Source organism: Carassius carassius, chromosome 34 (assembly GCF_963082965.1).
Source record: "Carassius carassius chromosome 34, fCarCar2.1, whole genome shotgun sequence".
Taxonomy (NCBI): domain Eukaryota; kingdom Metazoa; phylum Chordata; class Actinopteri; order Cypriniformes; family Cyprinidae; genus Carassius; species Carassius carassius.
The window spans coordinates 8,783,050-8,810,033 of record NC_081788.1 but is presented as its reverse complement, the minus strand read 5'-3'; the positions used below and the strand labels follow the sequence as shown (position 1 = coordinate 8,810,033).

Genomic DNA, 26,984 nt, shown 5'->3' with positions numbered 1-26,984 from the left:
AAAAAAGCAAAATACAAGCAAATTGTCTTCTGAAAAAAAAAGACTTCTGAACCCCCTTTAGACTTGTGGCTAAGAGTTATTTTTGGCCCCTGTGTAGAAAGCTTCAGCCTGATCGCTGCTGTTCTGCTCTACATGTGTGAGCGTGTGTGTCCTGATGGGGTGTTTGACCTGGTCTGTAGTTAACTATTGTGTTCTCTGGGGTGTTCTTCTGTGGTGGAGGTGGAGGGGATCCTCACATGTCTCCTAAAGATCCTGTCCAGCAGGCTACGCCGAGGAGGCTCGGGAGGCTGGTTCCAATCCAGGTCAGGGGGCCGCGTTCCCTGAGGCCCGAATACATTAAGGTCACTGAAGCACTCCGTCTCGATCATCTGCAGCAGAGAAGAATAAAAAAGGAAGGAAAGAAAAAACAGACACAAAAGAGCAAGAGACATACAGACAGACACAGATAAACAGAGAGAGAGAAAGAGAGATGATGATGAGAAGGTCAACTGATCCTTATTTTTGAACATCTTTAAAGAACGGATTATTATGGTTCTGGATGCTGATTGGTCAAAGGAGCCTTCCAGTCATTCTAATATACACTATTAACACACCTGTGCACCTAGAGGTCAGCAAACATTTTACATTTACTTTTTTTTTTTTTTACCACATGGGATGTTAACAACGATACTGGGTTATATGATCCAGTATGTTAGTATCTGAAAAAAATATATAAATTGGCATATCTCATAACACTGGCAACAGCTGAGTTTCTAGCACAGCTTCATACCTCAGTTTGCCATGGGATAGAGACACTGCCAGTGGCAAACTTGGAGTAGAAATCATTGTCTGTTTGGTCCAGGTTGACACCCTTAACGGTGGAGAACTGCTCAATGTCCAGAACATCTTTACAGTAGACCGCCCTGGGCTATGAAGTAGGCAAAGAGGGGAAACAAAAATGAAAAACAGTAATAATTGAATCTTACAGAAGTTTATTTTTCACCACGGAATAAAACGATACACATAACTGCAAGTAAACTTTTTCTCGCAATTCTGAATTTATATCCTGCAATTCTGAGATGAAAAGTCTTACTGAAAGTTTATAACTTTCTTTTTTATTCCATGAGCTTCCACAGAACTTAACCCTATATAGTCTACTGTCTAATATTTGATACGCACATTGAAACATGATTGAAAAATGTTGAAGCCTGTTGTATAAAGCACATCATCTGGTCACAGGGGTTCCTCAGGGATCAGTTCTTGGACCCCTCCTCTTCTCCATATACTACAACTAGCAAGATTTTGAATAAACCTTTTAGCTTTCATTCAGTAGAATAATGTCACCGGTTTCAGATTTGTGAATGAATGAGTACAAAACAGCATTTCCAAAAACATATATTACTGTTGACTCTGGGCATATGAACATGATCTTAGTTCGTCTGTAAACATGAACATAGTTTGTTACACTTAGATGGAGATTTGTGCTGCATGATATAAATAAAGTAATATAATTCACTGCTGTATAACAGCATATTGCAGTTATAATTCAAGATTTTAGCAATTCAGTTGAAGTAACTTTAGGTTGCATTGAAGTACTATTTCAGGAACAGAAAATATGTATGGCATTTAGTTGAATAAAAATGCAGCACTTTATGGAACAGTTCAGAGAATAAAGTTGAATCGTTATATAAAGTTATAAACATGTTTATTAAAAACAAGTTTTGTAATAATTATTTCTGACCTTTTGACATTGATGAGAATCCAGATTTGGACCTTTAAATATAAACTTTGAGAACCCCTCCTCTACAGCATCATTTCAACATCCAGCTAGGTTCATTATCAATTACCCCATCAAGTTCAGTCAGAAATCTTGGCGTTATCTTTGATGACCAGCTGACTTTCAAAGACCACATTGCGAAAACCGCTCGGTCATGCAGGTTTGCATTGCACAACATCAGAGAGATCAAGCCCTTCCTAATGGAGCATGCTACTCAACTTCTTGTCCAGGCCCTTGTCGTTTCTAGTCTGGACTACTGCAATGCTCTCCTGGCTGGACTTCCATCAAGCACAATTAAACCTCTACAAATGATTAAGAACGCAGCTTCATCAGGCTTCTAAAGAACATTTACTGTATATGTTCATCTCTCAATCATCATTGTATGGCGTTGCATTATATGTTTTGACGCACAATAAAAAGTACAAAGCTTTGATCATAAAACTTTGGAGTATTTATGATATTTAAATGCATTTTATGTAAGTAGACTTACTATAATAGACTACACTGTTATAAAGAGCTCACAGATACACAATATCAGAAAGTCATCTCTCATATCATCAAGTTTCATATGTTTCTTTTCTTATGATATCTGATATAGTATGAACCCCATATTCTCAATGCATCATGTTATATGAGTCATAAAAGCCTGATGTATCAAATATGATACAAAAAAAAAACACATATGCAAACTTTATAGAATTAAAAAAAATATTTGGTCTAAAGCTTCAATAGATTGTTCCATTAAAAAAAATTTAAAAAAAGTTTTTTTCTGACTTATTTCAGGCACACAAGAAGAGGAACTCACATCAGGCACAAAGGAAGGTTCCAGAATGCCGGCTTCTAGCCTCTTGAAGTTGATGTTCTTGAAGAAGGGGTGGGCTTTGACTCCAGCACCCCCGTCCGCCTGGCAGCCAAGCCTCTGCTTGGGATCTTTGGCTAGCAGCTGCGGGACAGAGAGCAGAGACGTTAGGAACACAGGTCTGTACATTCTTTAAGAGTGGAATGTAACCTATTACAGCACAGCCGAAGCTGCTCGATGACAAACACTAGGAAAAAGAGCGTGTGCCTAATGAAGACATTTAAATGGGGCAAACATCCTAAAACTAGGGGCAGCAATCACAAACCAGACATTACAAAAGCACTCACAGGAACGAGTTACATTATATATAAATAATAACTACAATTATTTACTTTAATAATGAATTGCTTCCAAAATTAAATGACAGGCTTTTATATTACCCAAGTACAAAATCTAATGGTTACAATATTAACTGGAACAGATTTACTTTTTATTACGTTGACACTAAGAGTAACACTTTTCCCCTTAAAATACCACATGTACATTTTTACATATTATACCTAATATGCATATTTATTTAACATCTTAAGAGCACACATTATCTTTAAAAGTCCTAAAAACACATTTTGTGAAATATTTCTCTCAACTGATCTTGACAGTGTCTGTCTCTGTTCACGTATACTGTAAAATAAAGTCATATGGGTTTGGAGCAACGTGAGGCTAGAGTCGCATGACACATCCCTAATAAAAGACAACAGAGGTCCTTTACAATAGATTTAGATTATTAAACAATACTGAACTGAGCTGGTCTCAGAGAACTCATTATCAGCTTCTTTCCCAGCAGAAAACATGCACTACCAGCCAGGGAAATGAGCCAAACATTCAGAATGGACTCAACTTTAGCAGCTTTGTGCGTTCAATCAATGGGCTCTAAATCAGCTTCTATGGCGCGTTTGACTGAAGAGATACAAGCTCTTAGTTGTACTCTGCTGCGTCATCTTGGATGTTGGCCAGTGTGTGTGTCTGTGTGTGTGTGTGTGTGTGTGTGTGTGTGTGTGGCCTCACCATCCTGCAGATGCCTTTGGTGTCTTCTGTAAACTTGTCGCTGTACTCCTCCTCTTCCTCCTGCACCCTCTTCTCCACCTCTTCTCTCTTCACTCGTTCTTTGCGAGCGCGGAAAGGCGATCGGCCGGCGGTCATCTCATAGATCAGACAACCCAATCCCCACCAGTCCGGACTCATGCCATAGCGCTCGTTATTGATCACCTCTGGAGCTGTCCATCAATACAGTTTGAGTTCATCAATCAATATACAACGTTTGAATGTTTCATATTGCTATGAATAGATATCTAGCAGGACTGCTCGATGCAGCTAAAAAGTCTTTTTAATTCTTTCAGTAGATGCAATTAACATTTAAAAGATTGGAGTGGTAATACTTTCTATATATATATATATATAAGTATATTATGCTGAACAAGGCAACATTTATTTGATGAAAAATACAGTTAAAGCAGTAATATTGTAATATTATTAAAATTTTAAAATAACTATTAAAAATGTAATTTAGTCGTGTTATTAAAGCTGAAATACTCCAGTCTTCAGTGTCACAGGATCCGTTCATAATTCATTTTAATGTGCTGATTTGCTACTCAAGAAACATTTGTGATTACTATTAATGTGAAAACAGTAGTGCTGCTTCATATTTTTGTGTAAACCATGATACAGTTTTTTTTAAAGAGTTCTCTAATGCACAAGTTATTTTGAAATAGAAATCTTTTGAAACAATTTAAGAGTGTTTGTCACTTTTTATAATAATGCATTCAATAATGCATTCTTTACTGCATGTGTCATTTCTTAAAAAAAAAAACAACAACAACTTTTCAATGGTACTGTAAATCAACAATTAATATTGGTTAATATAATTCCAAAATATACATTAAAAGAAAAATGCTGAATTATTAAAAAATGAGACCATTTCACTTAAATGTTACATTACCAACAGAATCACTGTGAATATACTGTGAATATTCAACTATTCATGTCCCAGCTCCAATATTATACACATGTATAAATCAGTGCAGTTAAAGATCTTTACCCATGTAGCCCACGGTCCCCACTCGGCCACGAATCGGTTCTCCATCAGGCACTTTAATGGCCAGACCCAGGTCTGAGATCCGGATATGTCCTGTAGGGATAAATGCATAATGCAAAATGCATTTATTGTTGCAGTTATTGTTAAAATGTAACTCACTAAACATAAAGGGATAGAAGAAGTATGATCAGTACAAAGCAATCATTTGAAGGACAATTTGATTTGACTTACCATTATCATCTAATAGTATATTCTCTGGTTTTAGATCCCTAGAATGATAGAAAGCAACAAAAATGATCATATAATTCCACTATCAATTTATGATGCTGGATGCATTTGAGGATGTAGAGCCGCACACCTGTAGACGATAGACTCTCTGTGCAGGTGCTCGAGACCGCAGCAGATCTCAGCGGAGTAGAACTGCACACGCTCCTTCTCGAAGCCTGGGGTTCCCATGTTATAGATGTGAAACTTCAGATCACCACCGTTCATTATGGTCAGCACCAGACACAGGGCATCTTTGGTCTCATACGTGTACGCTAAACTAACCTGAGAGCCAGAGAGACGAGTGAAATCAGATGAAAAGCAAATCTCCATTTTGAAATACAAAAGCTATATAGCAATAGAGACAGGAATGCATTGAGGAATATGCATTGTTGACAAACTATTTTACTGTTTAACACTGTAAAGCTGTTTGGACACAATCAGTATCGTATAATGTGCTATATAAATAAAGGTGACTTGATTTGACATTTGAGCCTGTCCTGACTGGCCACTTGTGACTGAATCGCAAAAGATGGATGGATGTTTATACCCGGTGTAAACAGGACCAGAGTAAAGGGAGGAAAACTGATGAAAGATAACAGATAAATGAATGAATCCACTTACCACAAACCTGCTGTTGACCTTCTCCAGAATCTGTTTCTCATTTAGAGCCATGGCCTCCCCCTTCCTCTTCTTTATCCTTTTCTTCTCCAGCTTTTTACAAGCATACATTTTTCCCGTGGCTCTCACCTGGCACGCACACACCTGGGCACAGATGGACAGAATATATTATATCACACACACACACACACACACACACACACACACACACACACACACACACACTGATATAAAGGAACGATACCATCGGGATCACTTTCCAAATGATTTTTTTCCAGGTAAAAATAAAAATAAAAAGCACAGACAGCCAATCAAAAGGTAAAAAGGGTATCCAGCACTAGTTTCGACAACACTGTCTTGCCTTCTTTTAAAGTTACAGTGAAGAGACTTTGTAGTTGTTATTCCACTTCATTGACTATAACCACGTTTACATGGACACTTTTTGTTTCAATTGGAATGAAATCGGAATTCTGATTAATGAATCAGAACATAGATAAATGAAGTGATAGTGTTGATGTGTGCATTTACATGTCACAAGCTTCAAACAGGATTTGAAATTTCAATCGTTTTGGGCATTTTTTATTTCGACTGAGGTGTTTATGAGGAGCATTTTCATTCAGATTGGACGTTTAAACTGATTGTAATCGGAATACAGTGCTCCATGTAAAGGCACCTAATGCTAGCTAAATTCACTGTAATGTATCAGGGTTTCCATGAGACTATGAAGCAGCACGACTGTTTTCATTACTGTAATTGATAAGAAATGTTTCTGGAGCAATAAAACAGCATATTAGAATGATTTCTGAAGTGATTTCTGAATGATTTTGCTTGTCTTTAAGTTTCACTTGTGTTCATGTCGGTCATGCAATTTCGTCACGTTGACCAACAGAAGGCTGTTTGGTTCGAAAATGTGACTTCTGTGAAAGCTGTGCTTCATACATCCCTATACTGTTGACACTTTGGTGAAATTTAACTAATGTGATCACACCTTCCCACACAGCGACTTTGCATGTCACACAAATAACGCTCTTTATTTGACAGGAAACTTGACTCAAAACTGTTTCCAGCGGAGTTTGGTGTTAGCATATTTCTAAGCTAAAAGCGATCAACAATTCTGGTGAATGAGTGAAATACAAGGACATAAAGGCTGTATGATGTCACTGCTTATATTTCAAGCACACTTATGATGTTTAAAAATACAATCTAGGTAGGCAGCTTACTGGGATTTGATAAAGAGCAAATGAGGAAATACTCCGTACACACATATAATTGTTCACAATATCCTCACCTCTCCAAAGCCTCCTTTCCCCAGAACTCTATACTGCCGAAACGTGTCTTTTGTGACGGATTGTCTAGAATGAAACCACAAAATCTGATATCAAACCAGCACAGACAGGAAACTGACATTTTAACATTCAGATCCATTAACAAAACTAGGTGGGGCACAAGTTACCCTTCACAAGAAACACATTTTCCACCTCATTTGTGAAACAAAGGCTTTTTAGAATTGTGTTCACAGGCAAAGTTTTCCATATATAAATGTTAAAGTTTAAATCAGTTTATATCTAGCATAGAAGCTGCAGAGTAACTCCAATGTTTCATGACCAAAACATGGCTGTTTGCTTTCATGTGTTGAGCTGTTAACAATTACACTAACAAATAATTTAAATGGATTAGCGTCCGAACTGCTGTAACAGCTGGATATAATTGATCCAGGACGTCTGTTTTAAGCCGGGCGAGGAACAGCAAACCAAAGAATGAAAGAGTGCACAAATGGTAGAGTAAGTAGATAAAGTAACAAAGTAAAGTTAGATAAATTGTGCAACCAACCTTTCTAGCATTTTCCATTGGAGGAAGCGGTCGAAGTACATGCTGTTCTGATAGTCAGCAAAAGGAGCACCACTTAAGTAGTCATGAAGAGCTCTGTGAGAACAGCATGGAGACCGTTATGCTTAAGATGTGTTTGTTTTTCTTTCTACAGGTTATCTTAAGGGTTCTTCCATGGTTTTAATATAGTTTTAGTATAAAACCTCGCATATTTTTACTTTTTTATTTAAAGAAGAAACCAATACAGTTTATATTTGACATTTGAGGCTTCATACTATAGAAAGTTTTTCAGTTAAGTGTTTTCAGTGTTTATTTTCCATCTAAAAAATTACAAATTGCATGCTGTTGCTTCCAACAATGGTAAACATCATTCCACGTAAATTGTGATAACCGTAGTTAATAATCGCAATTACAATTTCAAGGGGAATAATCGACAACTACGATATTTGTCAGAATTGTAGACTCCTAATACGGTCTTTACATAAAACTGGGTGGGCAAAGTGAAGGGAATAAACACTGCATGTCAAGTTGCCAACAGAAAATACAACACACAGGTTCAATACAAAATACTTCTAAAGCATTGATTAACATTCATTTTAATTTCAACATTTGTATTTTTAAAATTATAGTTCTGTTAACATTAGTACTAACAAAGATAACAACAAAAAGTTGTATTTTTATTACCCAACGAAAAACGAATATAATAAATATTGTATTGAATGTATTGCTCATTGTTAATGCTAGTTCATGCATTAACTAATGTCAACTAAATAAAGTTAATTGTAAAGCATTAGCTTTGCAGATAATTTTATAATTAAGTGTCTTTGTCAGTTCGCGCACATCGACTTGACGACTGCAGAAATGTGCGCAGCTGCAAATTATGCAGTTTGTTGTGGTGAACAGGATCGAGCACGCACAATGTTTACGTTTATTTCCTCAAAGGACGCATCTATTTCGTAAATCAAACACTGTACCGATGCTAATATGATGCTTGAACCACGTTCGGCTCTGAAGTTTCTGATTTATATAAATCCATCAACGCAATTTGTTCGACTGTTCGGATTCAGGGCTAAGACTTCGTTTCAATTGCGATATTCAGTATATACTTTTTAAAAAATTGATCTGATTGATGTTTGTGTCTCTATTTTCAAATTCAACTCCACAAACACTCGTATTTTACCATCATGTCCTTACGTCACAAACATGACATTGTGGGTGGGACTAACAGAAAGACGAATCATAGTTTTGACAAGCGTAAGGTATTCTCATAGGAAGAGGCAAAATAACTCAAATTAACTGACTGTATTGACTGTCTAAATATATAATGTTATAGTGAAATAAGACATTTATTGTTATTATAATTTAATAAATTACATACATTTGGAAAATTATCAACTTCTAATTGGGTGGGCCACAGCTGAAAGTGCCCACCTGTACCCTGGCCACTGCTACATAGTATGCAGTATTAGGATGACAGTGTGCAAATTATTACATGTTGAAAAATAGTATATAAAAGGTGTGAAAAATATTTCTGGTGGATTTTGGGTTATTTTTGCACAAAATTATTGTTGTAGTCTGTCGAAATTTGCACAATGCTTGCTAAATATTACATACACTACCAATCAAATGTTTGGGAACAGTATGTTTATTTATTTATTTTTTAATTTTTTTGTCTTTTTGTGAAAGACATTCATTATTTTATTCAACAAAAACGCATTAAAATTTATCAAAATGAATTGTTACAAAACATTTATTTTTTTAATGCTGTTCTTTTGATCAAAGAATCCTGGAAAAAAATGTATTAGGGTTTCCACAAACATTTGAACTGTTTTCAACATTGATAATTAAAAATGCTTTGGAGCACAAAATCAGCATTAATTATCAGAAAGATTTCTGAAGGATCATGTGACACTGAAGACTGGAGTAATGATGCTGAAAATACAGCTTTGAATCAAGGGAATAAATTACACTTTACTATACATTAAAATGGAAAACAGCCATTTTTAATTGTAATAATATTTCATAATATTTCTGTAGTTTTGATCAAATAAATGCAGCCTTGGTGAGCAAAAGAAACATTCAAAGGCTAGTGTTCTTCCCATCACTAGTGCACTACATATCTTTAGCACAAAGTGTTAGCATGCAAACTCACAATAAACCATCCTAAAAGTATTTGTAATATTTAAATTTTTTAAATTATAAATAGCATTTTAATACAAATCTAAAACACACCATAAGTTATCGACAGTTATAACAAGAAGAGTAGTGGCTAGGGTTAAGGTATCTGAATTAGCTTCGTTTAAGAGCATCAGAGGTCCAGGTGTTTACACGTGTGTTTGCATGTTTCTTACTTGCGACAGTCACTGAAGATCTCCTTGCAGGGGCTCAGTTCTAGATTTTCTCTGCAACTTTCAGCAAGACCTTCAGCTACATCTACACACTCAGAGGACTGTAGGAGAAACAACATGCTCTCTGATTACTGATGCACACTGAGACATTCAAGATCCAAAATGAACACACACACAACAGGAAAGTTAAACCAAGTCACACCTGCTTGGTGAGAAACTTCTTGATGATCTCATCTCCTCGACTCTTCCTCTTCTCATCGGGTGTCACCTCGTAGTCCTCCTAAATGATCCAATACAAACAAATTACTCACAGCTAATTATAAATGAACTTTGAGATGAACAAGCCATAACATAATCCACAATATAAATGATACCTTGTGACATAATGAATCTAATTTAGACGTTAATGAAACAGTAGCCAGCCAGGGAGCAAGACGGATTCATACTGCATTTAAAAATGGCAGAGAGGGAGAGAGGGAGCACGGGTTTTAATCAGTTCATTGAGAATCAAAATTGTGTCTACCAGTTTATAGCCTTTCCCAAGACTTTAAGGTTCATAGCATTGAGATTAAACTGATTTGAACTGAATTATCCACACTTCACTCTCATGGGTATTTCAGATTCATGTGCCCATCATGAAAAAACAAAAAAAACAAAAAACAAAACAAACCTCCATATTATAGATCAGTAAAAAAAGAAAAACTCAGATATTTAGAAAAATGTCTTTCACAACTTTTTTTGTCTATGCAATGAAAGTCAAAGCAGTTCGATGTTTTTGACCCCAGCAACTTTCACAATATGGACAACAACAACTGAAACATTTATTAAAATATCTTCTTTTGTGCTTCAAAAATAGGTACCGTAAGTGTCATGAATTATGACAATTTGAATTATTTGGATGAACTATCCATTTAATTTAGCAATAATATATGAATGCGTGTGGCAATCAGTGTTGTTATTGTTAACGAAAATTTTAACTATTTTAACTATTGTTACATGTTAATTGAATTAAAAGAAATATAATAAGTATAAAATAACTAAAACTAAAATAAACAAATTAAAGCTAAATAGAACAAGTGCCCCTCTATTATGCCATTTTGAATCCTGCCGTTCATGCAGTGTGTAATGTAGCTGTATGTGAATGCAAGTGATCTACAAGGTTGTAAAGCCGAAAGTGCACGATAAATAAAGTTATTGTCTCCCGAAAGAAAGAATCAAGTCTGATCAGCCTAAACGAGTCATCAGTAATTCAAATCCTGCTTCTGTGATGGCTACACATTACTGGGTAATTTGTTCTACGTTAGAACAGCTTGACCCGCCTTCAAACACTGTAGCTTGTTTGTGTGGTAAATTTCAGGTCAAGACGACACTGCGAAAGTAAATCTATTTTATTTTCACTTTTGAAAGATGAGGCTGCAAAGAATCAGTGGTTAAAATATATAATATGGTTTAGTTCACAGTTTATTTGGACCAGCTGGCTCCCCTGAATCACAACCTGTAAGAATCATAAATAACAGATGTTTATATTTTCTGTCAATCGTTCAAAATACGGAACTATGGCAATAGGCATATTGTTTCCGACCCGTGCTGTATGCGGAAGACCAATCATAACAGACTGGGCCATCTGACCAATCAGAGCAGAGTAGGCTCACGGATTTAGAAAGACTGGATCCAAGAGCTGCTTTGAGCGAATCGTTTGAGAATCATTGGAAAATGAGGTGATATTAAATTTATATTTTGAGAAAACGTTTTTTTTTTTGGACCTTGCATGCATGCAAACCAAATGTAGGAGACTCCCAAAACAATATTAGGAACCTTGAAAATGGCATAATAGGGACAAAAACAAAGAACATTACAAAACTACTAAAACTAAAAAAATAAATAAAAGTAAGTTGTATAATAAGTTATATAATCAATAATATTAAAATTAAGTTGGCAATCTAAGCTAAACAAGCTTTATGAGGGTGTAACAACCCAGCTTTTAGGGGGTATGCAGAAATAATAAACCCTGTGCCATTATTTATTTATTTTAAATAAATAGTCTATTATTACAGCATAACCTATTTCAAACCCCACAACATGTAATAACAAAACAACTATTGTTATTCACTTTATAAGCGTTTCTTAAAGCCCAAAATAAGCTGCAACATGGACCAGACTTGTGATAGTCAAAGAACTAGTCATGTGAGGCTAATATGCACTGGAAGTCGCTTTGGATAAAAGCATCTGCTAAATGCATGAATGTAAGTATAATATTGACCAGACCTTGTGCCGATACTCCAAAACCTTGAGACTAATGAAACTGAGACCGAAAGAGAGTATTATGTAAACTCAAATCACTTGTTCAACACAGGAAAACAGAAACTACATCCACTGACTTCATTTCAGTCAGTATCTATTTCTATAAGCTGAATGAGGCAGAAGCATCATGTAATTGAGTCCGTGAGTGATTACACAATGAATGAGCTCCACAGTCTGGCACGTCCTTTCCCTAAGGGCCATAAATGTGCCTGTGTGTGTGTGTTAGGGGGGTAATGCTTGATGACACCCTCATCAACACCCCACCCCCCCCGGACCCTCGCGCTCTGTGGATCCCATTACGCAAGACTCTCCATGACCACCTGCCCCCACTCGGATCCATCCCGAAAGATGTAAACACACACAAGCTCACGCGCCTGCACCAAAGCATATGTACCCACAAATAGGTTTTCGCACAAACCATGTGTCCGCACACGCGTCACACATATGCTTCATGAGCACACACACACGCTTCATGAAGCCCACCATGTGTGTGACTTCAGGTTGCTGGGTAACCAGCCAGTCAACACGGCAGGATTCCATAAGGTCCTGGAGTGCCACAGCACGGCCCAGCAGCGTCACCAAATACACTGAACGTCATTACATAGTGGGGGACTGTGTGCCCGCGCGGGTACAGCGTCTCGACACATACAGCAGCATGATTTCCATTCCTCTTAACACATTTAGCAACTCCTCCAATGGAAGATTTCAAATGAGTGACGAAGGAAGAAAATGTTACAAGGAATGTTCAGAGTTCAATAGAAGACGGTTCTATGGAATTAATTGCAGCTAGTGCCTTATTTAAAGGGAAAGTTCCATTTAACAAAGTTTAAAAGTTCCCATCAATTACTCACCGGGGAAGCTCAAATGTGTGATGTGAAAGAACAAACCTCACTGGTTCTCTCGCATTAATCAAGCACTTTTAAGCCTCACTTACCATATTCGATGTGCTCTACGTATGTGTATTTATATCTTAATAAAAGTCTTAATTGACCCTTCGCTGGAGTTTGATTGACAGGAGAGTAGATTAACGTCGGCGGACATGAACTTGAAAAATGTGTGAGTATTGACGTCTCTCCACTGGTGAAACAAGATACCTTGTGATGTTCATTTATGTTTGTTTTGTGCTATAGTTCATAAAGAAGAGGTGATGTCCGTTTATAGATTTCCTACTGACACAAATTTTTTTTGCTGGATATAAATGTTATTCTAAATTCATGCAGAAATTAATCTCAGTGACATTGAGAAAGGACACGGGGCTTAAATACTGCTCTCTGGAATGGGAAATGATGGAATTTGCAAGGGAATTAGCTTTGCCTGCATGTTAAAGGTCACTCTATGGAAAAAAGCAGAAAATACAAACACACATACACACAGAGAGAGAGAGCTCCAATCATAATAGTGGTTTGAGAACAGACTTACGTCAGAGGCTCTGAATGGTACAGTAGAGCCACCAGGCCAAAACAAATGGCGGGCTGCCTCTGACACAGAGGAACTGGGCCAATCTGATGTGTGCGATAACGTCGGACTACTCCGCCTCCACCGAGATGGAAAAACAAAACCCGGACCAAAAAGGTCAGCGGCATGCACATTTCAATTGTCTTTGTGTACACATAAACCCAAAAAAACGTGTGAAGAGGTCTCTCGCATGAAGTTATCGCGTTTCTTTCCTTGTTTCACACACACACACACACACAGATCTCACACAGAGCAGACACAGACAGCGCTGTCTGACTCGCCACAACAATTGAGATCCTGCTACTCTCTGACGTCAGAGCAGGCCTTAAAAAATCCCCCTGGGCTCTTTCCTTATGGTGACTCGCACAAACATGCATATACGCTCACTGCCTGCACAACATACATACATCAAACATTCTCAATACATCTCTGTGTCATGAAGAGTGCATCTAAATTGGGTGAAATCTCACAAAGTCTGTCAAGAGCATCTCAGGGCCATATTTCATCCCAAAAATCATAAGAAATTGCAAAATCGAGTTTGTTTGTAGAATATCATTATTTGACAAGATCTCACTATAATGCAGTAATGGAAACCATTCTGTTTGCAACCATAAAAATCATAACAGGAGGTTAACAAATACTATTATGAAATATTATTTTAAAAATTTAGATGATACGCACTGTTTGGGGTCGGTAAGATTTTTGTTTTCTGAAAGAAATTAATACTTCAGCATGGATGCATTACATTATATATATATACATATACATATACATAGACACACATATATAAAGAGTCAGCAACTACTGTATGTACAAAACTATATTCCAAATAAATTATTTCTGATTGATCATGTGACTCTGAAGACTGGAGTAATGATGCTGAAAATTCAGCTTTGCATCACAGAAATAAACTACAAATATATACATACAAATATATTAAAATAGAAACCAAAACAAATAAAAGCAGCCTTGGTTAGTATAATACTTTGGAATGATAGTGTATATTATTCTATTACAGATTAATTTTTTTGGCACTACAGTAATAATAATTTTGGGTTCCTATTTTCCAGTGGCTCTTAAATAAGTTTTTTGTTTTTACTTAAAATATAATTTCATTTTCTTGTCTTTTGATTTATGTGTGAAATATGACTTGACAGTCTCTGTTAGATTCTCTCAAAAGTAAATTCTCCAAACAAGGAGCTATAATTATGATTAATTTAGTGGTCCCATGCACCTTTATTGACAGCTGTTCTTCCTAAAATAACACCTAATAAAATCCCAATTAAAAATATCCCATCCTGGCATTTTCCCTTCATTATTTAAAAATCATCTGCTCTTCCTTCATTAGCTGTAACATTGTAACCCAATTTGGTTTTATTTTATTTGACTTTCAGATGACATTTACGTACGTCTCTGAAACACATCAATAAAGCTTCCCTATCCACTTACACAAAGGGTTTTTGTTAAAATGAGAAGGAGAACGTTCCAATACACCATAAACAAGACGAACACCTTTTCCAAGTCCTAAAAAACACAAACACGCAGCCCCATGTTTTATGATGGCGACTTCCTGTCATGGGTTCAGGTTCCCGGGGTTCAGACTGTTTGGGGTCTGTGGGGGTGTTGGAGAGACCAGACAATGGTCTCATTCAGTGACCACATGCCAGTCCTGATATTTTGGGCTTTACTCCATGATAGCCCAGGCTAGTTATGTGGGAGGCATGTTGTCCGGGCCAGTGGAACTCAGACAGAGGGTTACGAGAAACCGGAGAAACTTTGAGTAGGCAAGAGATTTTCAAAGATGAGGAGCTGCTTAAAAGGACCAGCTATAGTGTTTGGACCATCCTAAATAAATTCTGTTTTCATTAGAACATAAATCAGGTGCACTGAGTGCTGCAGACGTGTGTGTATGTGTGCGCAGACGTACCATGGCGTCCAGGAGCTGGATGCATCGCTGCAGCTCTGGTCGCGTCTCACAGTAGAGGCGGAACAGAAGTCCCCCGATGGGCTGCTTGTCACACAGGCTGACATAGTCCCGCTCTGAGACACAATACAAAAGGAAAACTTTACAAAAAATGACTGTGGTGATACAGTGATACTTTATTAAGTACATTTTGCTAGTAGCAAGTTTGACCCCATTTTGCATTCGCATCTGCCTTAATTCTTCATGGCATGGATTCAACAAGGTGTTGATTAGATATTGTGGTCTATACTGACATGATAGCATTACACAGTTGCTGCAGATTTGTGGGCTGATCATCCATGATAACAATCTCCCGTTCCACCACATCCCAAAGCTGCTCTACTGGATTGAGATCTGGTGACTGTGGAGGCCATTTGAGTAAAGTGAACTCATTGTCATGTTCAAGAAACCAGTCGGAGATGATTTGATCTTTGTGACATGACACTTTTCCCTACGAGAAGAAGCCATCAGAAGATACTGACTAAGATACAATTCTCAGGTAGGCTGTGATGTTTACACGATTATCAGTTGGTAATAAAGTGTGCCAAGAAAATATCCCCCACACAGTTACACCACCAGCAGCAGCCTGAACTGTTGAGACAAGGGAGGATGAATGGATCCATGCTTTCATGTCGTTTATGCCAAATTCTGACCATACCACAAATGTAACAGCAGAAATCAGACTCATCAGACCAGGCAACCCTTTCTCTGATCTTCTATTTGGTTGAGAGTTTCCTGAGGCTACAATTCACACGGGTTCTTGGTTGTAACAAGTGATTATTTGAGTTACTGTTGGCCTTCTATCAGCTTGATCTGGCCGTTCTCCTCTGACCTCTGGCATCAACAAGGCACTTTCACCCACAGAAATGCCGCTCGCAAGATGGGTGCATTCTTTTAAAGGAAGAAAACTGAAAAGAAAATGTAAATGTCCATTATTTACTCAACCTCAAGTCTTTACAAAACCTGTATTACTGTATCCTATGGAATAAAAAAAGAAGACACTTTGCCCATACAATGAAAACCTGTTTTGAACACCACTGACTTTTATTATAGGGACGCAGGTGAAAGTGAGTCAAACAGGTTTGGCGTGCTATGAAGGAGAGTAATACACAACTGTTTTAAATATTGATAAGAAGAAGAAATGTTTCTTGAGCATCAAATCAGAAAGATTTCTGAAGGATCATATGACAAAGCTGAAAAATGGAATAAATACGGTTCCAAAAAAAAAAGGGGAAATTACTTTTTACTGTATTTTTGTTTAACTGAATGTTTGGTGAGAATAAGAGACTTCTTTCAGAGATATTAAAAATCCTGTGAACTCTTGGACAGTATATTGGTGCATATTCTATACATTTTAAAATGTAGAAATTGAAGTCTTAGGAAAGTCTTGAATTGGCTGTTATTTTTCAACAGTTGAGAAATGTGAATAACAGTCACTCCTCTTCTGTTGCTCAAGGGATTGTGTGCAATATTAGACCAAACAGCATGCAAGGATGCATACTTTGCAAATCCACTGGGACAAGTATGGCATCCAGGAACCTTTGACACACTACTTTCAACTTACTGTAATTTGGGACGCACTCTTGCATACTATTTCTCAGACTCTAAGCAAATTGGAATTAAGCCGATGGCAATGTAAACTCAGAGACAGCTAAACAATGGCGAACAGCAAAGTTACATCACACTTGGACAGAAGAAAACCACAGCTATCAAGGAGCATGAAAAAGACAGGAAGTGTATAAACAAGACACACTAAGTGTTGATACATTACCGATGGTTTTGCTCAACTCTGTGCACTGACTGATATGAGGGAAACGAAGGATCTCCCTCCATTTTTTACTTCTTCCTTTCCGTTTTCCTCCTCCGCCTAGACAGAGAAAAGACAAAAGTAGCCATTTCAAACTTTTTCTAGACAATATCAACATTTGCATTCTTAATAACAGTGCACGGGAAAAGAAAAATCATTTTAATAATTACAGGACATTGCACTTTCCACAAATCCCAATGGATAAAATACATATTTACAATACAATCCAATGCTGATCTTCCTCAGAAACACATATTATAGAAGTCTAATGCATTGCCAATCGCCAGGATGCTTTATAGGAACCCTAATTAGCTTTGAACCTCATGAAATCTCCTCGTGACTTTGAACATGGGCAGTGTAATAAACCATGTCAGCATCTGGTCTCTCAGCCTGAGAGTAAGCAAGCTGTGGTTAAAACGAGAGTGTCATTTCTGACGTCAGCACAGGTCAAAAATATGCATTCCCTCCCAAAAGAAAGCCGAGCTTTAACAACAAACCGTGTCACGCTCTGCAATAACGGTTTGTCTTATGAAGCATTCAAACTTATGCGGGCCAATAAAACAGAGCTGCTTCTGCTGCACATTTATTAGTTACAAAGGTGCTCTTTATCACTTCTTTCACACCGCTTCTTCTGAATTTGAATTCGAGAAGAATAGAGTCCATGGCGTTCCCACTCTGGAACGGGAACATGGAGCATTTAGCCATTGACCATTCCAGCGTTGTGAATAAAGCTGAATGTCTCCAAACACAAACAATCAGGGTAGTTAAATCCCAAGATTGATTCTTCAAGACATTCATCTCACGTACATGACAGGCCTCGCTAATTAGGAGTCGCCACAAATCAAATCCTTTCCCACCAAACGGCAGGATTGTTAAAGCACTAAACAGATTCAGACGACTTAAATAAATATGAGAGGAATGTTACAGTAAATCGCTCAGACCTGGCACGGGGATTTCTGTGTGTTTGTGTGCATCTAGATTAACAATTTTCAAAAGCACAGAACTATAACATCAAATGCACTACTGGAACATTTCTCCAGTTACTTATTCAACCATTAACTCGTAAAATTTTCCAGTTTACATTCCCTTCAAATATTATTTTTATGCAGGAAATGTTAGTATATGCTTCTGCAAGTCACTGGCCATAAATACCAATCAACTGTGGGATTCTGGGACAGGGCTCTTATTTATCTAGGACACTTTTGGCCCAGGGGACTTCTAGAAAATAATTGTGCATTAAAATACTTTTAACACTGTACAAGACCATTCTGTAATTTTTCTGAAGCACCATATTTCGAAACTATTTCGGTCACATTTGAATTTATTATTATTATTTCAAATAAAATGGGCAAATTTGTCTTGCATATTCTAATTTCATAGCTAGTTCCTTATGCACTCAAAATAAAATAAAATACTTCACATTTTTACGTCATTTGACAGAATAATGGCTCGCTTTGAAATGACAGAAAAAACTTTAAATCGCAGCTGATATTTACATTCAATTTTATTTGTTTTCTTTGTACATAACATGTCTCAAAATTCATTGCAAACTGCTGTCTCCTTAGTAAACCAGCAGATTGAATTAGTGAAATTTCAGCAATTTCGAACAAATAAATTCCATTGTTTATTGTCGACAGTGTAGTGATGTATGAAGCACAGCTCACACAAGTCACTTTCAAACTAAGCAGCTTTCTGTTGGTCAACAGGGCGAATCTGTGTGAACAGCTTGCACCCGATGAAATGTTTCACCCTTAAGAAAAAATTCCAATTGCGTTGGTTCCCATTGAAATGACTAGATTTCACCCACAAAAATCCACTGAGCAATGATAAATGCAACCACACTTAGGCCTGTCACAAAAACAAGTTTTTGTTGTGCGATATGTTGACCCAGAAATAATTGCGATAATTGATATTATTGTCATTTTAAAGAGCATTTTATGCCAAAATCATAATGTAACATCATAAAATGCAATAAGGCCTACAGTCTTCCAAATGACAACAAACTTTACATTTTTGAGAATATTTAGATTGTGGAAATTAAGTATCCAAATATTAGATACCTTAAAAACCTTAAAAAATAGTAAATAAATAATCTTTTTTTTTTTTAAAGTGCCTAGTAATGAGTAGAAACGAGAACTTGTCTGGAGATTTTTCCATCTACAGATTTTCCCGGACCATCTTTTCTCTGTAAATAAAGGGTGCACACTAATGTTGAAAAACAAAAACACTACTCAGCAGTCAGATGTCTGTATGCACAAAGGGACAGAACTCTAAACAAGGCCAAATCTGCAGATGAAACTTTTTTTGTAGAAGTATGTTTTAAATTTGCACAAACTCCTCACGACTACACCACCTTATGTACGAGAAGCTGCAAAAGTGGAACGTACAAAACATGATGAAATACATTTTTAAGTAAATATATTGGGCATTATATTGCGTCACCAAAAATTATTGAGGTCATGTACATATATTGCACGAGAAGTCGATATATTGATTATTGCGACAGGCCTAACCACATGTTACGTTTGTAATTAGCATATAAATGACTGTATGTTGATTTCACAAAGTGTTTGCATGCATCATCATCGTTTTAAAAACATGATTTTTTTATGATGGTTTTTACATATCTAAAAATTGAAAGTCAGAATTTGGGGCTGGGACAAAAGACAATAAAAACTACATAAAAACAAAGACGTGAAAAGTAGCTAAACTAAATGCAGGCAAGGCAAGAAGTTTCCAAGCCAGTTTTAATATGACAATCCCATAACACACATACAAAAAAGTTGGTTAAATTTAATAGAAACCAACCCATGGGCAATAAAAGTGCCAAGAAACTACAATGTTTTTCAGTTTACAAACCTTCAGACTGCAACAGAAACCCAATAAGCTGTGTTGAGGTCTATAGTAGAAAAGGACAGTAAAGATCGCAGGCCATACGCAACAAACACAATTATCTGATCTTGTGAAATGCCAAAACCACTTGCCAAAAACCTGCTGCTTACATAATCCTCGATGCGTGTCGGTTACAGATTTAGGGGAATGTGACTGCAGGAGTAATTGTGACCATATTGCCACAGAAAAAAAAACACCAATCAAAGCAGAGAGGAAAGTTTTCTTTACATCATCCTCCCAGAGGTCTGTTCAAGTCAGAGCATGCATTACAGGCCGACTCGAGTCAATGCATCAAACAACCTAAAACACCTGGAAGAAAGTGGGTCAGAAAATGGAGATCTAATTAACCTCCTTCCTTTCGGTCCACCTCAGAGCCAACTAGAAGAGTCAGATCGACTGTGAAGATCAGAAGGCTCGCCGCTCACTCAACCGAGCAATACAAACAAGAATCAAACTTTCTGAGAATGACATTTAGAAAGCTTGATGGAGCTCTTGCCGATTATTACAGCTGGAAAAGTGAAGATCATGCACCGCCCTTATGACTGCAGCGGGATAGGGATCCGGTCTCATTATTTGGAGAGGTTTAGGTGGATGTGAGGCGTAAGCAGCTTTATGTAAATGTACTGTACATATGCACTCGCTAAAAACAACTCCACCTGAACCTAAAGCCAATAAAAGAGACATCAGACCAGAGCAACTCGAGCACTACTGTGGAAGCTATTGAAGAGAATGTGCAAAATCTGCAGTGTTTCATCCGCTCGCATTCATCAACAACAGAGACTGAGGACACAGATTTCATCATTTACGCTCACTCTACTATAAAGATCAGAAGAAAAAACGACCCTGATTACCTGGTTTTATAAAGGCGATGTTAGGACATTTAAAAAAAAAGACACTTTTCAAGACCAAGTAAAGAAAATTTAAGAAATAAATTGAAATGAAACAATACGTTCTCTAAGTGTAAATGAGTTATATTAGCAACATTTCAAAGTTTGAAAATACAACTTCCAACCAATTTCCATGACCTTTAAATTCATTTTACAAAGTAATAATAATAAAAAAACACGTTATAGCTCTGCTCCCAGCCACGTTTACTGCACATTCTGATCACACTACAAAAAAAGTGATTTCTTCCTCAGTATTTTTTATATTTTCCAGTGCAAATGTCTAAAGATACTTGTAGCAAAATGACATAAGAAGTCTGGTTCTCTTTGAAACTGATCAAGATGAAGTGAGTTATGGTTGAAACGAGAACAAAGATCTGCCAGTGGGCTCAGAAAAATACATTTTATTCAAATGGAGTTTTTTTTTTTTTTTTGCAGTGCATGCAACATTTAATACCATGACTTTGAATTGAAGACTTTCTGCTCTTATAAAAAAAAAATAGTGAAAGGGTGAATCAATATTTTAAGACTTGCAGAAACCCTGAATAACAAACCCAGCAGTTAGTTGAATATTTCATCCTTATCATTAGTGATGAATACAGAACTACTCCTCAAAAGTCAACAGGTCACACACACACACACACACACACACACACACACATATATGAAGGAATCCAGCATTTGGCATTTACGAGTGCTTGGCAAACTCACTGTGTGTCGACACATTTAGTTGTTATCAGTATCAAATCGAGTGAGGATTCAGTCCAGGAATTCATGGCATGAAATACTGTGGACCACAGCACGGTCAGGTGGACACGTGTGTGTGTGTGTGTGTGTGTGTGTGCTCTTGTTTTTGTGACATAGGACACAACTCTGTATAATGACATGGGTATGACACAGGTATTACAAGGAGAGGGTGACTTATGAGGACAAACCCATGTCCCCATTTGTCAAAACCTTCATAAACCATACAGAATGAGTTTTTTTTAGAAAGTAAAAATGCACAAAGTTTCCTGTGAGGGTTAGGGTTAGGTGTAGGGTTGGTGTAGGGCCATAGAATATACAGTTTGTACAGTATAAAAACCATTACGCCTATGGGATGTCCTCACTTTACACAAAAACAAACGTGTGTTTGTGTGTTTGGATGTATGTATGTATCGTCATTTAGGAATGGCAAGCACCCTTTCATATTGTGACTGACATGCCTTTTTCAGTTTCTTAAAACCAAAAGGAAATCAAATATTGTGTGTCTTTGTGTCCTTACACACACACGACTGTGTTACATGTCAGAGACGGGCTTATTATAAAAGAGGCCGAAGAATTAGTAAGCCTGCTTAATTTGTTCCACAAGACTCTGACTACACCCTTTTGTTTCATGTCCGTTTTATGGATGTGACCTAATGTGTACGATATAAAAATCCTCTTGACGGACTGTCGCGCATCTGTCAGTGACCCGGCAGACACACTCCCCGCGTGACGGCAACATCTCGTCATTCACTGCAATGCTCTTTCACTGCTGATGAATGTTTTACTTGGTGATTCAGAGGTTTAAGTCTTTAGAGAGAACATTAACTACAGTTAAAAGCGCTTTATATAACAATTCGAATAATGGGAAGCAGAGTTGTTATAGGAACGACAACTGTAAAATAAAACAATATAATAAATTGAAGAAACGGTGTAAGTAATTACGCTCACTCGTCTGTGACCGTCACATTAAGGATATGTTTATTGACCCCAGTCCACAAACTGAAGCACAACCCATTTTACAACATAATTTTACACCACCTCAGGATGTAAAATCCAGGCTGCTGAAATTTCAGTGTACTTTCAACTTCAAAACATTCACAGACTCTACAGCAGCATTTATAACTGAATAACTCGGTATATTTTAGATAAGGCCAAACAGTCTCGAATGACTCCTCTACTGAGTGATTCTATGGGGTTTCTGCACTTGCCGCACTTCAGCTTCACACATTTTCTTGATCTTGTGGATTCAGTGTCTATCTTCTCTTTATTTAGTGAGAGTGCTGGTGTTTAGTTGGTGGTCTGCTGAGACTATAGCAGGTATTGACTTGACAGACGTGGTGTCATGGAAAAAACGAGTCGCCCAAGTGATTGCATGCGACACCTAGTCGACTTGACAAACAATCCATGTTCAACATCAGTTGAGGGTCTAAAATTAGCAATGACCTGACAATTATAATGAAACCATCTTCATGGCTTGAAATCCTAGCAAAATCCATTCTGAAATAATTCAGCCAAAAATGAAAAAAATGTAAATAAAATAAAGATCTGTAACCATTTACTCGTTCTAATGCTGTTATAAACCCAGGGGGTTTAAATTCACAGTATATTATGTTTGAAAAAATGCTTTGTTTGTGGTTGATCGTATAATTAATATGAATTTGAATTAATAAATAAATAAATAAGACTAGAATCTAGTATTTCTAAGTATTATTTTGCAAAATCTTGTTAGTTACTCAAGATTCCACTAATAATTTTAAAAACATTAGCTAAAAAATGATTAGATAAAAAAATATGTATATATTATATATATTATGCTAACCCTAACCCTTATATAAAAATATATAATATTATAAATATAATACAAATATAATAAAATAAAAATATATAAATTGCAAAATTAAAATACTTTTAATTAAAATACAACACAATTTAATAAAAAAATATAATATAATATATATATATATATATATATATATATATATATATATATATATATATATATATATATATATATATATATATATATATATATATAGAGAGAGTGAAAAAAAATTAATAAACAGCACATGATATTAACAAATGCAATAAATGTTTTTAGAGGATGAAAAATTTTGAGAATTTTTTTTACAATAAAACAATCCTATCATTTTGGATATTATAGAAAAATAAAATGTTTTTTTTATGTAATTATGTGTAAAATGTACTAAAATTAATGTGAAATATTGGCTAGAAATATACAACAAGACAAATTTCAGCAAAAACAAATACCAATATGAAATTGCACAGCATATGTACATCCATTTATATCACAAACACTAAAAGGCTCATGAATGCTTGCAAAACTCACACAAAGTGAATTCAACAACACCTGGCTTTTTTTTTTTAAAGCGTACAAAGCACTTAAAGCGTGTGAATACCAGAGCACACCTTCATCAGGACAGGGTCGGTTAGAAGAGCTGTGATGTCTGATAAGAGAGGAAAAGAAAGAGACCGGCCACAACCCAGTTTCACTTTCTGTGTACATGTGTGTACTATACAGTACCTGTGGCTAAATATACATGTGCAACTGTGTGAACGAAGGAGGAACAAGAGCATGCTTTGATTGACGAGAAATCTGCAGCACTGCTTTTTCCTTGTATGGTTATAGAGTGGATCTGTGGTGAAAGGTTTTTCAATGATGTTTCCTCACGAGTGATTGCTACAGCGGGTATGGTGAGACCAGACAGAAAAATGAATAAGGCGGTGTTCACCCACTAAATAAAAATGTAGTTCTATGATATCTTATTTACTCATATGTATGATATTTCTAAATACAATTATTTTCCTAATTTGTAGGAAATATTTCTATTTTTCCTTTACATATTTAGAAAAATAATTAATCTAAAATAACATTTAATATAATTATACTATAATATTTATATAGCTGCATAATTTTGCACATGCAGTTCAGGATGCACGTGTCTTTATCTCCGACATTTTTTTTTTTTTTTGAGCTGCAGAGCGCGCTTTTGCTGACTGCATTCTCTCACTTAATTGTTCATCCACACACTGACTGTTCACCAGTAAACCACATCCTGAGGAAGGGAACAAATTACATGAAAAAAATAGGGTAGGCCTGTATCAACCAGACAGAGAAAAACAACTGTATGTTCACTGTATTGTTGTAGCAGGTATATTTCTACATCAGGGGCTTTTTCTCTTAGAAGGCAATAGACATCAAATTGATGTAGATGAGAAAATACATGACAGTACAAAAGAGCCATAGGAGATCAATTAGTTGTAAAACATCTTTTTCTATCAAAAGCATCTCTTTTGCTCTACTTTGAAGTCATTGTGTTCTCAGTGAGAACGTGAAGAGAGAAAAACAGGTGCTGTGATTGTTTGCAAATGATCTGCAATCGGCCTGAAGGGTCAAACTGATGGAATAGGGATGGAAAGGCCAGTTTAATGAACTCAATGAACCATGTCCAAAACGATTAACCAGTTAATTTACATCATGCAACTATGAAATGGGAAGTGAGTGAGGTTGTTTGGTGAACGTTCAGCTCTGTTAAAATAAAGCTGACTTCAAAAACAAGCATTTAAAGAGCATCTGATCAATCATAATCAAATGTGTATTTCTTGTTAATAACAGTAAAACAATATTAATAGGGATAGTTCGATTGAAAATTGAATGTGTCATCATTTACTCACCCTCATGTTGATCTAAACCTGTATGTCTGCTGAACACAAAAGAAGATATTTTGAAGGATGTTGGTATTCAAACCATTTCCGGTCCCCATTTTTTTTATTTGTATTTTTTTTTTTTACATACTATGGAAGTCAGTGGGGACCAGCAACTGTAAGTCAACTATCCCTTTAAGAGTGATAAATAAGGGTTTTTATTTTTAAGAATTAAAAAAAAAGCCTTTAAGAAGTATCTTAAAACACTGTACTATCTAGCATCTCCTGTGCTTGCCTGCAAGTCAAACAGGAAACATGCAACTTTCAGACCACAATAATGAATACTCTATATCAGATCAACATAAAAAAAGACGCATATGCAAAACATTGCATGATTCATTTGCATGTACACTGACAGAAAGACAAACACTTGCTCATTAACAAAATGAAAGGTGATATGTACCACCAATTACCAAACGCAGCAGCGAAAGAAAAGAAAAACGACTGCTCTCATGACGAAAACGTCAATTTCTGGAAAGCTATTTGCATTTACGCCACACAGTCAAATGTGCAACATGCAAACATCAGTTGCATGTAATCATGCAAAAGATTAGGGTTTTAATTTGAAGAGCTTGTTTGGATGGCATTCTTTAATTTGCCTCAACCACAACTCAGCTTAAAAACTCAAAGCACCCAAATGCAGACAACATGTTTTTAAGCAAGATAAACCATGATAATGCGGCTTAACAGACATTTCAAGACTTTTTCATTGTCACATGTTGGTTGGATGTGACATAAAGAGCACGTCTTTGCAGTGTGATTTTCATGACTTCTGTTATACAGTAATGTTATCTTTAATTAAATGTGTTTTATAAAAACCCACAGACCAAAATTTTAAGTGCTTTTGAGATATATATATATACACACACACAAAAGCATTTGAATAAGTAGCATATAATAAATAAAGTTAAAATCAAATAGTATGAATAAATATGTGCCCATTTTTAAAGAAGGACCCATATATGTGTATCAAAGGTAATGACAGTGTAGAGATGCTCCATTCAGCCATGTGTGCGGATTCACTTTCACCTTTTAACAACGACACAATACAGTCTTTGAGTTCACAGCTAGCAGACTTGGTTTGCAAAGCATTCACACTCTTGTTCAAGATTAAAAACAGACAAGAGTGCACGCATTAAACCAGCTTTCTATCAATAGAGAGGATCTTCCCAGAAGAAAGTCTTTTTATAGTGGTTTATACTCAAGATAATAGCATGCACAACAAAAAGAGATCGCTGTTTTACTTGGCTGTGGGTGTTTAACTATGCGTGTAGAACTTTTACATTCTAAAAGCCATTACGGTTAGAGGTAAAACATAACATCACTGTATACCACAGTGCTATTTTATAAAAAAAAAAAAAATTGTTTCTAGGTTAGACACTTTTTTGGCAGCAAGGGGTGGTTTGTGAAATGGGTAAGAAACTAACCCTGCATCGGGGCAAATAAGCCCCAGATATATGACATGCGGTGATGAAAATACCCTCGTAGTGAATTTCTTGATTTTA

The 26,984-nt window shown here is 36.4% G+C and overlaps 1 protein-coding gene across 1 annotated transcript in view; it reads right to left on the bottom strand.

Annotated features, from left to right (window-relative positions):
- LOC132115432 (G protein-coupled receptor kinase 5-like) overlaps window positions 1–26,984 on the bottom strand; it is a 61,398-nt gene that overhangs the window by 2,474 nt on the left and 31,940 nt on the right. The window contains exons 2-15 of the mRNA XM_059523906.1: window positions 17,198–17,293; window positions 15,391–15,503; window positions 9,910–9,987; window positions 9,711–9,808; window positions 7,363–7,455; window positions 6,821–6,884; window positions 5,536–5,676; window positions 5,006–5,196; window positions 4,879–4,916; window positions 4,651–4,740; window positions 3,621–3,829; window positions 2,562–2,699; window positions 770–907; window positions 237–368 (exon numbers count right to left, since the gene is read on the bottom strand). Coding sequence (XP_059379889.1) covers window positions 237–368; window positions 770–907; window positions 2,562–2,699; window positions 3,621–3,829; window positions 4,651–4,740; window positions 4,879–4,916; window positions 5,006–5,196; window positions 5,536–5,676; window positions 6,821–6,884; window positions 7,363–7,455; window positions 9,711–9,808; window positions 9,910–9,987; window positions 15,391–15,503; window positions 17,198–17,293 — 1,619 coding nt within the window. The remainder of the gene's footprint in view (window positions 1–236; window positions 369–769; window positions 908–2,561; window positions 2,700–3,620; window positions 3,830–4,650; window positions 4,741–4,878; window positions 4,917–5,005; window positions 5,197–5,535; window positions 5,677–6,820; window positions 6,885–7,362; window positions 7,456–9,710; window positions 9,809–9,909; window positions 9,988–15,390; window positions 15,504–17,197; window positions 17,294–26,984) is intronic.